At 38.3% G+C, this 13,320-nt stretch overlaps 2 protein-coding genes across 8 annotated transcripts in view; one reads left to right on the forward strand and one right to left on the reverse strand.

Annotated features, from left to right (window-relative positions):
• LOC133465113 (proprotein convertase subtilisin/kexin type 5-like) overlaps positions 1 to 2,580 on the forward strand; it is a 34,294-nt gene extending 31,714 nt beyond the window's left edge. The window contains exons 34-35 of the mRNA XM_061747561.1: positions 17 to 200; positions 1,259 to 2,580. Of these exons, the coding sequence (XP_061603545.1) occupies positions 17 to 200; positions 1,259 to 1,695 (621 nt within the window). The 3' untranslated portion in view covers positions 1,696 to 2,580. The remainder of the gene's footprint in view (positions 1 to 16; positions 201 to 1,258) is intronic.
• prune2 (prune homolog 2 with BCH domain) lies at positions 48 to 13,315 on the reverse strand. Of its 7 annotated transcripts, none has more exons than XR_009784530.1 (13): positions 12,896 to 13,174; positions 12,603 to 12,669; positions 10,866 to 11,066; positions 10,304 to 10,480; positions 9,636 to 9,738; positions 8,026 to 8,157; positions 7,857 to 7,943; positions 6,839 to 6,937; positions 6,677 to 6,715; positions 4,798 to 4,833; positions 4,548 to 4,600; positions 1,282 to 1,567; positions 48 to 183 (listed from the first exon to the last, which is right to left on the reverse strand). XR_009784530.1 is itself a non-coding variant. In XM_061747291.1 (12 exons), exons 3-12 carry the CDS (start codon positions 12,655 to 12,657, stop codon positions 4,570 to 4,572), a joined length of 963 nt encoding a protein of 320 aa, XP_061603275.1. In that variant the 5' UTR covers positions 12,658 to 12,669; positions 12,896 to 12,925; positions 13,043 to 13,145; the 3' UTR covers positions 3,837 to 4,569. The 7 variants fall into 7 exon arrangements, 5 of the variants coding, with proteins under 5 accessions (XP_061603275.1, XP_061603274.1, XP_061603277.1 ...); XR_009784529.1 differs by having other exon boundaries at positions 4,548 to 4,603; XM_061747291.1 differs by lacking the exons at positions 48 to 183; positions 1,282 to 1,567 and having other exon boundaries at positions 3,837 to 4,603; positions 12,896 to 12,925; positions 13,043 to 13,145.
• Positions 13,316 to 13,320: the final 5 nt, after the last annotated feature.

A 13,320-nucleotide genomic window follows, 5' to 3' on the forward strand; every position in this document is an offset into this window, starting at 1 on the left:
CTGTGTTTGCTGTCAGGGTTCCAGTCACAGCTGCGAGGACTGCGACGCATCCTGCCTGCGTTGCGAGGGACCCGGCCCGGCCAACTGTAGCGCGTGCCCCCCACACGCCATCCTTGAACCCGGGGGGCGCTGTCTCCTTTGCTGCCACGCATCCCCCGCCGCGCACACGCGGGATTGCTGTAACTGCACGGAAACAACAGGTAGTCAACAAGAATAATTATTATGATTATTAGGTTGTGGTAATGCTGAAGAAGCATCAATATGAATAACAAACATTACAATTGCATAGCATAAATAAAGAATAGTTGTTGACACTTTATTCACCTTTTTGAAGGCTTTAAAATAAATATTAAGTAATGCAGTTAACATTAATTCATGGTTATTCAGTAATTAACTTTAATATTGCATTTATCTCTGTTATTACATTTTATTTTTGAATATTTTTGTATTATAAACTGTTTTTTAAAAACTATATTTATACATATGATAAATGATCATTTAAATTGTTATTTTTGTAATAGTATTATATAGCCTAATATATATAGAATATGAACTATGAGATTGGTAGATCATGCATCTCCAAATTTGTAGTTCTTCCCTTTATTTTGTCATAGTTTTGGGGGGGTCCTGATGATTTTTGGAAGAAAATGTATAAACAGAATATGTATACTACATAAACATTAGAAAAATATTAAATAATACAAAATTTACAGAAAAAAATACAAAAGAAATTCAATATTGAGACGATGAGATGTTTTTTTTCCCCATCTCTTTTGTAATTTCCTAAAGTAAACTTTACCCAAATAAAACTCAGTAAAATGAATATATTAAAATTGTTACTTGTGTCATATTTACTGAAGAAGAAAAAAAGGATGAACAAAACATCCAAAGAAAAATATGAAAGAAAAAAAAATTGGGGGGGGGGGGGAAGGATCAGAATTCTCTAAAGTTGTTTTACATGACAAAATTCATAATAGAACTTTTTTGGGGGAGCTATTCCTGTATTTTATTATATGATGTTTTATGTAATTTTTAATAATTAATATTTTGAGAACAAAGTTGTATTTCAGAGGAGAAATGGGATTTTACAAGGAAAAAAGTTAAGTTATGGGAATCAAGTAATACTACGTATTAATAATAAGTGTACGTTTGAGGGTTTTTGTGCCCTTTGTAGTTGAATATGAAAATGTGACTCGTGTCGTCATAACAGGAAATGACAGGCTCAAAATGTGTGTGTGTTGTGTTGTGTGTTTTTCAGGGGAGTGCATCCTCAGCACCAACCTGGCGTTCAGGAACAAAGACAAGGAGGATGAGGGGAAGGAAGAGGAGGTGAGGGGCAACCTGGTGGTCTTCATCATCACGTGTGTCCTTCTAGTAGCCGGACTCGCCGCCACCATCTTCCTCATCCAGCACTCGCGCTCCAAAAGGGCGCCTTCAGACGGGACTCCGCGCGGCTACGAAAAACTGGGTTCCGGTTCCGGTGGCTACAGCTCCTCCTCGTCTTACTACAAAGGCACGCAGATGGAGGACTTGGGCAAACGCTACTCGGTCGGAAAAGATGATGTAGCTGAGGATGACGAAGAGGACATTGTGTACATGAGTCAGGACGGAACCGTGTACAGGAAGTTCCGCTACGGACAACCGGGCGACGACGATGATTTGGAGTACGACGATGAGAGCTACACGTATCGATGAAGCTTATTTTCGTTTCTCACCTAAAATAAGAAATAATTAAAATATAAAAATTCTTTTCATGACTTCTTTATTATTAATAATATTAGAATAAAGTAGTGTGCGACCGTCTTCATTGATTCTTTTGTCAACCCTAAAATAAGCCACTGAGTACACGAGTGGGCTAACTCCATGTTTAAGTTAAGTACAGAAATAAATCGAGAAAAGGCCTATCTTTCAGGTGAATACTGGTCTAAATCAAATTTGTTTAGTTCCAATTTTCACATGGAGAACTAGAGCGAGCTAACATAAATAGAGAAAAGGCATATCTTTCAGGTGAATACTGGTCTAACCGAAATGAGTTCAAAGTTTGACATATCGCTGGTGTCCGGCGGAATCCTCACACCTCCAAAAACGTCGATTTTTGGAGGTGTGCCTCCAAAACAGCACCTTTGTTGAACCATTAACATTGAATCGTCAAAAAGAGTAAGCCATTTTCAACACTTTAAATTGTTCAGTAATTTGTAAAAATAACACACACGCACGTGGAGACAGACCAATAGTATCGTACCAGAGTAGGCTAGCTCCATTTTTAAGTGCAGAAATGAATAGAGAAAAGGCATACCTTTTATTTCAGCCCATAATTGCACTTAGCACTTTATTCTTTAGCTTGGGTGCCAGCGCATCTGCATATTAGTAAAAGTGAATGTTATCTTTCATGAATTGTTGACTGACAATGTTTGGACTTAGACCACGATTGTACTCAACTTTTAGTGGTAGCCATAAAATTTTAAATTACACTTCTATATTACAAAAATTGTGTTAGCTCTCTCTAATTGTATTATTGACTTTTAAAGTTGCCTCTCTTCTCCGAAGCCGAAATAAAGCACAATATTAGAAATGTTATAAGATTGTATTCATTTATTTTAAATATTAGCGGTTTGTATTATTCTAACTGCACCTCATTGACTCATTATTAGCTGCATTTTTTTGGGGGGGTAATTTTATAAAAATACACAGGATGGAGAAAAATATTGCAATTCGCTGACAGAAAGACGATCACTGAATCAATAACGGGGCGTGTAACAACTGATTAAGTTGCATGACCCGAGACTTGTTTTTTTAATTTTTAAATAAAGTTGGAAAAGCCACGGAGTGCTAGTGTTGCCAATGAATCAGACAGAAGCAATCGCTCAGACACGAGTCTACGGTTTATTGAACAAGTGTTTGTGTGACTATGAGGCTACATGCACTGCTATGCACAAAAGGCACGTGCACACACAAACACACACACACACACTTATAAGACATTGTGCTTCAAAGACATATTTGACTGTTTATTCATCATAAAGACGACTATTCAAAGTTTTCTTTTTTTAACACTCATTAGAAGGACATGCTCGTTGTTATTTTGACTATTATGACTGTCCTTTGTGAAGCTAAATCACCTATAAGAGTAGAAACACTTCATTAGGTACACCTGAGCAATGTTTATTAGTCTGACATTTTTTTCTATTTTTAGATCTTCTCATGTAGTTAAATAAGACAACCATATTATTAGTAACAGTTCTGATATATATTGTTTTTTTTGTTTTTTTTTAATGATGTATTTATTTATTTGAATAAAGTATTGAAAAATTTCTACTCTTATTGTATAATTTTTATTTTCTCAATTTTGTGTATTAATAGCCCCCTAATATTTTAGATTTTTTTTTGAATGACAAAACTTTGTAATGTACTGCATATTTTGGGAATTAAATATTACAATTTTCTGATAACACAAATGTTTTTAAAATGAACGACTAAAATATCAATAGTTTAGAATATTTTATATTTTTACATGAAATATGTATAATGGTTCTAATTCAATATATAATAATAATAAATATATAAAATATAAAAATAAGAATAATATATTTTTAGAATGAATATGACAAGTTAATATTTTATATTTTTAGAATTACAAAGAGTCCTAATATTTCAGCTGTTTTCTTAAATATATGAAACAGTTTCTAATCTTTAATTATATTTTTAGAAAAGAAATACAGTATGTAATGTATTTAGAATTAATTATTTGAAAATCCTAACAGTTTGTAATAAAAAAATTAAATATCAGAAATTGTTTCTAATATTTGACAATATCCTTAAGATAAAATATTTGGAATTTGTTTATATTTTATAATATACAGTATCTTTAAATATATTCTAAAATAAATAAATAGAAAATGTTTGTAATATTTCATAGTATTTTTAGAATTAAACCTTACAACATTGCTAACAACATGGTTTTCTATTAAATACAACATCATCATTAATACATATTTTTTTGAATGAAACATCTCATCTCTAATATTTTTTAATCTCTTTAGGATAAAGTATTAGAATAATTTCCGAATGTTTTTAGAATGTGTGCAATAAATATTTTTATAGTATAATAATACATACTATGTGATAATAATGATAACATGAATAAACAGCTGTCGCTGCAAACCACCGAAATAAACAAAACATTATTCGTATTTTTTGTGTGTATCTTATATTAGATGTCCTTATTAGGGTGTGCGCGTGTACCCAAAGAAGTGCCCATCGTGTGTATTTTATAATGTGTATACTAAGCATTCAAATCAATTGTGTTGTTCTGCATTACGACTTGTAATGTTTTTTAATAGTAGTGTAGCACGTTGGACGCTTTTACTTAGAAAACACACGTCTCTGAAATACTGATGTGTGTGAGCATGGGACATTACACAAACACAGACACACCACAGTGCGCTGCTGTATGACCGCCTGCTGTGCGCGTGTACGAGTCCAATTTATCCAAGTTGTGTTGTCACATGATAAACTGCGCACGCGCACACGCACACGCACACACGCACATTCGGAGGTTGAGTTCCCAGTTTAAGGAGCGCTGGCACCCGCCTCGTTTGCTCTGCTGGGAAGACAAAAGAGTGTTGAGTGTTATATAAAAGAATGAACACACACACAATTTCCCGCAAGCACTCTCGCTCTCATAAACAACGCACACTCTTCATCTGATACACACCTCTCTCTCACGCTCGCACACATACTGACAAGAGTACACACATTCTCCCTCACACATATACACACACACAAAGCCACACTCACCGTGTTGGCTCGGTTCCCAGGAGAAAGCTATTCACTCTGCAATGAAAGACACAAAACATAATGGAGTCGTTCGTTTTCTGGCAGAGCAGGACTTGTGATATATGGCGGCGGGGATTTTCTCCGGCGTGATTCATCAGCCACGCGTTTTTATTTGAGGGCGTAAATCGGACACGAGGCAGGGAGACGCCTCGTTTGCTTTGCTAGCACAGTCGTACATCAGCTAGTAACCGACACACGTTCACTCAGTCACAGCGACACACAGTACACCCTTTTTTTCTTGCTAACTACATTAGTACTAGTATGCTCTTTGTCCTCAGTAGTACTAGTTTAAGACAGCTTTGCACATTAGTAGAACGACTGTCTCTCTAGTAATGTTTTTTCCAATACTTTTTCTCGTATTTGGGATGTTATATTGGCTCTATTGTGCCTCAGTAAACAAGTGAAACATGAATTAAAATCGTTCACGCATTCCTAAGTTCTAAACGTTTTTCCTACCGAGAGGTCTGAAATCAGGTCATTCGAATTTCTCGAGCTTATCTATGTACTAGCGAAGATCTCCACCTACCAGAGCCAGCGCTGTCACAAACACGTGTGCAAACACATGGAGGCAGCCAATCAGAGGAAAGGGGGCGGTCTTAGCCAAATATGGACTAAGCGGATACAAAACTGGGTCAAACAGAAGTAGCTGCCAGAGGAGCCTTTATTCAGACCTTTAAACAACTAGATGTTACTAGTGACATCTGCACGCTACTAGTACTACTAGTTAAGCGCTACACGTTAACAAGTAGGATTTTATAATGTCGCCAAGTACACGTAACATGCAGTTGACACCAAGTGCACAGTTTTGCCTCACTAGTAACATGTAGTTCTACTAGTGCACCCTAGCCATTCTATTAGTGTGCTAAATGGTCTTACTCGTGAGGACAAAGTGGGTACTATTACATGGACTATTCAGCACACTAGTACAATATAGAATAAAGGCTCAAATGGCTTTCCATATAGTAGTAACAATTGTAGTAGTAGCAGTTCTTTTGGTAGTATTAGTTGTGGTTTAGTTTAATTAGTTAGACTACGCTCGTAACTTAAGACACATCTCAAATTGTCTTTCACCATTGAAATGGATGGAAATTACGTTATTCCGTTCCAGCCTTTGTTTTCTTTTATGAATAGCACTCTATAATATTGTACTTTATAAAAACATACATATAAAAACACATAATTAATAATTAAATATAATGTAAGTAATTAAACAGTTTGTATCATGATCTAATGCTTCAATTCAATTAATTGTGTTATTCCTTAAGGTGTGCCCACCTTGACCACCAGGAGGAAGTATAATACAGTCACACAGACAAAAAAAGGGCCACCTCTATTTAACGTAATATTAGTCATTTTTTTCACAGAGCACAAAGAATATACTGTACACCTGTGAGTGTTGTGATATGGTCTGTCCATATGCGTTGCTACACATTTGTGCTCAAATATCCGTTGCTTGAAGGTGTATATGCCGTAACTATCGATGCTAAACGTTAGCCCATCAATGGCGCTTTCTTAAGGGAATAAAATTTGGTTCTTTTAAATATACATGTTATTATTTGTTTTCTGCTTAGTTTGACAGGAAACCTCGACTGGGAGTGGCATTAAACAACTTGAAGCATCTTTTTGAGTAATTATTTACTATTTGGCAAATGTCTGCTTATTCTATAGTGAGTTGAATTCACTGCTCCTAAGTCGAGTCACTCGTATCTCAAAGCACCACTGTAGTAGTATTGGTAGCAGTGGTAGTGACGGTTGCATTGGTTATGGTGGTGGCTGCCGTCATTGTTATCGTAATAGTCGTAATATTTGTTGGGAGTAATAATGGTTGTGTGTTGCTCACACTGAAATCTCTCCTGCGTCCTTCAGTTCTCGGTCCAGTCTGGAAGGAGAGAAGATAAATGTAAAATGCTGTCAATAGGTTGGGGAACATGTGAGGGTGGTTTGTATGCGTGCGTGCGTGTGTGTGTGCATGTACGTGTATTGTGGGGTGTGAAGGTCTCACCTAATGATGCACTCTGGGATGTGAACACTCTCCATGGGGATGAGCTCCTGCAGCTCGTCCAAGCTGCTCACGTACATGATCTTGCTGCTGAACTTGGTGCTGGAATAGAGCGTTATTATCACAAGTATCAACACTAGCAGTGGACAAAGGGAAAAAAAACATATCAGACACCCTTTGAATTTCAATGACTCCAACAAACTAAACGGCTAGATCAAAGGCTCCTCGAAGACCAACCATTGGGCAGCTGTGGCCCAATGCTTAAGATCATCGCCTGCCACCGTGGGGGACCTAGGTTCAAAACCCCGACTGGACCATCCGCCAACATCCCCCGGACTCACGGCTGTGGTGTCCTTGAGCAAGACACTGATACCCCGAAATGCTCCCCGGGCGCTTCAGCTGCTAACATGTGTATGTGTTCACTGTGATGGGTTAAATGCAGAGAACAAATTTCTTGTGCACGTATGCATGTTCATGACAATAAAAGATGATTCTTCTTCTAATACCTCGAACAAGCAAAATGACAACATCATAGGCAACTGTTAACAAATTGGCAATATAAAACACTAAAAAGTGCAATGCCTCAATTTAAAAAAAGGAAACTATCAAAGACATAGCAACAAAACTGTAACATCAAATACATCTCAAAAGTCTTATGATTTGGACACACTTCTTAACGTTCAGTATTTTTATCAAACAAAACATCAAAGACGGCAGAACAATACATTCTAACGCGTCAAACATCTAAAATAAAATAAACAAAGAAAACAACATAAAAAACCAAAAAAACAGCACCAGATACACATCTAAATCTAGGCAGCTCAAATCAACAAAACAGCAACATCAAAGGTTGAACTACCAACTCTTAAAGGCGCTGCCTCCAACAAACAAACAAAATGATAGAAAGCACTTCAACAAAACCAAAGCACCAATGGAAAAACAACATAAAAAGACCACTCTGAATTTCAATGGCTCAAACAAAATGAAAACATCAAAACAAACATGAAACATGAATGCGTACCTGATGAATGGCTTGGTGATGGCCAGGATGGTCCGGATGAACCAAGATGGATGCAGGATGATGAACGACTTCAAGTTCTTCCTGAGTCTAAATGATGACAAAGCACACGTTGTGATGGCGTGTTAGCGTTTTATTTGCGCCTGACCCTCAAAGGTGCGCAAAGACTCGCCTTCTGTCAATCATCTGGTAGCACTTCTTGAGCCAACCCAGGCCCGGCATTCTTCTGTGGGGCGTGGCCCCGTTCAGGTACACAATCATGTAGTCTTCTGCCACCATCAGCTCCAAAGTGCTGATCACGTAGCTGAACACACACACACGCACAGACAATGCTAAAATGCTAACATAACAACACAACTACAACATCCAAAACAACTCTTTAAAAGTTCAATTCCTAAACCAAACCCTATGGCATTAACCAAATAAAGCAACATCAAAGACTGTGGAACCTCTAAAGTCCAATGCTTTGAACAAACAAAATTGACACAACAAAGACACCTCTAAAATCCAAAGTAAAAAAACTAACGAAATAACGTCAAGGGCACTTTGACCGTTCAATGACTTGAACAAACAAACAAAAACAAAGACAGTGAAACCTTCAAAATCAATTGCTTCAAGCAAACAAAATGACTACATCAAAGACACCTTTTCTGGCCTCGAAGCAACATCAAAGACTCCACTAACATCAGATTCCTCACACTAAACAACTTCAAAGACAGTGGAAAGTCCAATGCCTCTGAACAAAATAAATAACAACAGAAACACTTTTAGACTGCAATGCCTAAAACAAACCAATCGAGAACATCGGAGACACCTGTCAAGTTCAATGCCCCTAATCAAAGAAAACGACAACATCAAAAACACGTACAATTCAATGCCTAGAAACAACAAAACGACAATGTCAAAGTGCGTGTAAAAACGTGTAAAGTTACACACCAACTCCTAAACTGTGCTCGTGGACATTGGCGACCTAGCAGCTCCATTTATTTATTTGTATGTTTTGTTTATTTATTTTCTGACTTACTCCCGGCATGCTAACTGTCGTTCGCTGTTAAGTGACGCCGCATGGAGAAAAAAAAAAAAAAAGGTGTGCGCACGGCACGCACATTTCTCTGCTGTTTGTTAGCTGCGAGGGAAAAACTAAACAGTGGCCGCTTTAGATGTATTTGATTTTACATGACAAGACTGATAGGCTCCAGCACACCCGCGACCTTAGTGAGGATAAGCGGAACGGAAGATGAATGAATGAATGACAAGACTGTCGGTTGTCTGCTGAAAATTGATGGGCTCCAACTGACCTTTTTTTTTTTTTTTTTTTTTTTTTAAACTACGGTAATGCGCATACACGCACACTAATTGTTATAATATTATGCTGCCATTGCTAACTATTATCTTGTGCTGTTGTTGTGCTGAGCTTAGACTTTGGGACCTCCAGGAGCAGCTGGTCAGCTAACCTGAGGCACCAGGCATGAGCAGTTCAGCAAGATAAGACGAGTTGAGACCAATTAGAGCATTTTACAGACAAAAAGCAGAATCTTTAAATGAACTCTCAAGTGCACAGGCAGCCAGTGGAGGAAACCCAGAACAGGGGTTATGTGCTCCCTCTTACGTGTTCCAGTTAAGTGGCGAGCAGCAGCATTCTAGACTGAATTGAGATGTTAGAAGGAAGTACTGTAGTGGTAGTAAGAGTAGTAGTGGTGGTAGTATAGTATTGGGAGCAATTGTGAAGTGTTCTTTCTATACAAAACACTACCCTGCAATGGAAATCAGTAGTGCACTTACAGGAAGAGGTTCTCCATGATGTCGTGGTAGTCGTCTCTGTCACTGTCTGGCAGGAAACAAGCAGCAAACACGATGATGGCGTTCACACCGTTGCCGTAGTACCCTAAATTGATTATTTTTTTTTTTTTAAGCACGAGAAACAAGAGTCAACGTCTTACATTTGTGGAAAAACTCAGATCATTTGTCTCTGGCAACATACATAGTGAAACCACTTTTTTTTTTTTTTAAAGTGCAGTGATCTATATGCATTTTGGACTAATCTTACGTTGCGTTTCCATCTTAAGTTTGTAGAAAATGTCTGATTATTTGTTCCTGACATCTACTTCTGACTGGGGAAAAAAATCGCGCACCCACGATAAATGAGCTACAGATTTTGTTCTTCAGCAAGTTTTAAAAAACAACAACACTAAACTAAAGAATTTTATGTCAACTAGTTCCATATGTTTTTTTATTAGTTCGTGACAAAATAATTTGACAGGATGTTGTTGTCTTACTGAGCTGTTTCCGTCGTAAACTAGCTGAAAAATGTATTTCAAGCGGGAAACATAATAGCACACCCACACTGAATTAGCTACGCATTTTGTCCTTTACTGTTTTTCAATCCATTGAGAAATAACGACGCTATTGCGCGCCGATAAAGTTTAGCATTATTATTTGGGACGGTGTACCTCCATGGGAGATGACTCGCATGTAGGGCTCGATGATCTTCATGTTGATGCGATGCTCCTGCTCGCCGATGACCACCGTTCGCCACAGCTTGACGTCCTGACGCTCGTCCTCGGCACCGTACGTCGGGGCGGCTTCGTACGACTCGCTTGTCCGACATCGGTTCTCAGCTTTGGGATCTGAAAACAAGTGGTGGGGAGTAAATTTGAAACTGCTGGAAAGGAGAGTGTGGGGTGGTGGTATGCATGGTGAGGAGGGAGCAAAGACGGTAGCATTCTGACATTTATCAAACTGTGTATTGTGTAGAATTAACAGTAAAATACATTTTTACTTTTTTAGTTTTGCACTTCAGTGCCTTTCGGGGTCTGTCATTGTTTTACTATGTCAATGAGTTGAATCAGTACTTTTACCATGGTCTTTTCACACTAGTAACTGCACTTCTACTTAAGTACGCACCGTGAGTACTTTTGCACTTCTGAAATCAAACAGTTCATCAAAACACATGAAATTGTCGCAATTGTCCAAATTTCTGTCCGATCTCTGTCCGATTTTTGCCCGACCTACCGTCCCAGTCCAACTCGTGGTCCGTGTAGTCCAGGTAATCCCCTTCGTCCGGAGTATCTAGGTCATCGACATTGATGTCAAGGTCGTCGGGTGTCTCGCCCAAGTCGTCTTCGCTCTGCTCCAGGGAGAGACTGATGCGGGGGGCCGACAGTTTCTTTCGGTGGGTGCCGCCTCCTTGGAGGGGCAGGGAGGTGGGTGGCACTGAAACAACATTAATAGTATTGCATGCTGGTTTAGCATTAGGGGCAGATCTGCCAGTGCCCCACCAGATAGTGTTTGTGTGTTTGTGTGTGTGTGTGTGTGACTTTTCTGAACTGTGTGCTTGCCATATCGCCATGTCCTTCATCTGCTGTGTGGACCAGCAGAGTGCCAAAGAAACAGAAGAATAGGTGGGACAGCCTGTTTTTGATGTAATTAAATGGAATGTTTTTTCATTTTTAAAAAACAGTTATTTTCCTCGATAGTAATAATATTATGATTATAATATTAAGTGTATTTAAGTATTATAAAAAGCACTGTGCAAATTTTATTTATGACTGTTATTAATTAGATTTTAATACTAATTAATATAGTGGAAATTTACTTTTAATTATGGATTAAAATACACAATCCTATTGATACTGAGGCACAACATTTTAATAAAAAATACATTTTATTTTTGCATTTAAAAAATATATTAACAAAAATATATAGATTAAATTGAAAGTTGGCCACAAATATTAGTCATATTTTAATAATAACCATTAAATTTACAATTATCCACTTACATTTTGTACAGTACATTTGCTGCATTCATAAACATTTTAATACGATTGTTTTAATACTATTGGGGGGGGAAAAAGTGAAATCCCATACATACTACACATCATGTAGTATTTTGTCCTAATCCGTAATTTATTCTGTGTTAGCAGGAATTTAGTTCAAAAAAAGTTTTATATAAAAAAAAGTTTATTCCGTGTTTTATGTGAATGAAGTAGCGCGGCCTCCGTACTGAAATAACAAACTCCAATTTATGCAAGTGCCTTTGAGATTAAAACATTGATTCAAAGTTTTCCCCGTTTTATCAAAATTGGATGGTGCTTGGAGGTAAATTTAAACTAGCACATATTTAAGTTTAAATTGTTTATTTTATATTATTATATCAAAAGTAGAATTCTGGCATAGATTCAATTGTAAATTTGCCAACAATGATCCCAACACACTGTAATACCATTTCAACAATTTAAAACATTACCCTTAAAAATAAATTGATTACAGAAAATTTTATTTGGCAAAAACGCACGGGAAGTACAAGCAAAAACATGCACATTGGTGAAGATTCTCTGTAACCTCCGCTAACAACAACCCAGGTCATGTGAAGATGTTCCTCTCTCAGTCAAGCTGTATCACGTCAACATACTTCCTTGACACAATTGCTCCTTTCCCATTAGCTAGGGCTTTGGCACCATCTTCCGCCATCTTGGGACACAAGATTCCCCGCAACTTCCGTTAACAACCCAGGCTAAATTTAGCCTCTCCCTGACATACGAAGATGTTAATCTCTCAGTTGAGATGTATCACATAAACATACCTCCTTTACACCATTTTCGACTTTCCTATTAGCCAGGGATATTTTTACTCTTGTAAAATCTAGGGCGAAACAGTTTCACAATTTGTGAATGGCAAATTGCGATAAAGGTTTGGGTTGACTGCCCTGAATGTTTTTTTTTTTTTAATGTTTGGTATCCACACACTTACCAGGTCTACCGTCGCTGCCCTCAGAGTTCATTTTGCTCTGTGGCACGAGGTCCATTCCCAGGAGGACCTACAAAACAAAAAATACCAAACCCTAATCACACAAATGTAACCACGAGCTCTCACAGCTCGACGACAAAAATAAATTCACATTTCAAATAAAGATCACGTTGCCGTGTGAATGTGAGGACTTTTTACGTCACAACAAGCCCCGCATCGAAGGGAAGGACTGCATGATCACAGGCATGCAAATAACGCAAACATAATCAATAAAACATCCAATGAAAATATCCTACTTCCTGCTACGGCCACAAGCAGTCCTTGCTCTGCTGTATGGATGGAGAAATAAGATGTGAGGAGTGAGCATCCTTCATGGAGGATGCTGAGCTGCCTTTTATCCCCATCACATCCCCATTTTTATTCCCTCATTTTCCCATACTCACCGCTACCGGGAAGAAGAAGCAGCTCCTGTCGCCTACTTCCTGTTGCCAGCCTACTCCCCCTCCTCTTCCTCCTCTTTCTCGGGAGACGCTGGTCTCGCAGGCGGCCAGCCGCTTCCGCCATTTTCTGGTCACGTGACCGGGGCTGTGCCCAAATAAAGACAACCACCTGCTCCTATAGCAGCTCCCCCCGAGGCTGTGCGAGCGAGTGGAGAGGTAGGATGTGGGATAATGTTGTGTTATTGCTGCTATGTTAGTGGCTGACAGGAGGTTTGGTAGTT

The sequence above is a fragment of the Phyllopteryx taeniolatus genome, chromosome 15 (assembly GCF_024500385.1).
Source record: "Phyllopteryx taeniolatus isolate TA_2022b chromosome 15, UOR_Ptae_1.2, whole genome shotgun sequence".
NCBI classification, from domain to species: domain Eukaryota; kingdom Metazoa; phylum Chordata; class Actinopteri; order Syngnathiformes; family Syngnathidae; genus Phyllopteryx; species Phyllopteryx taeniolatus.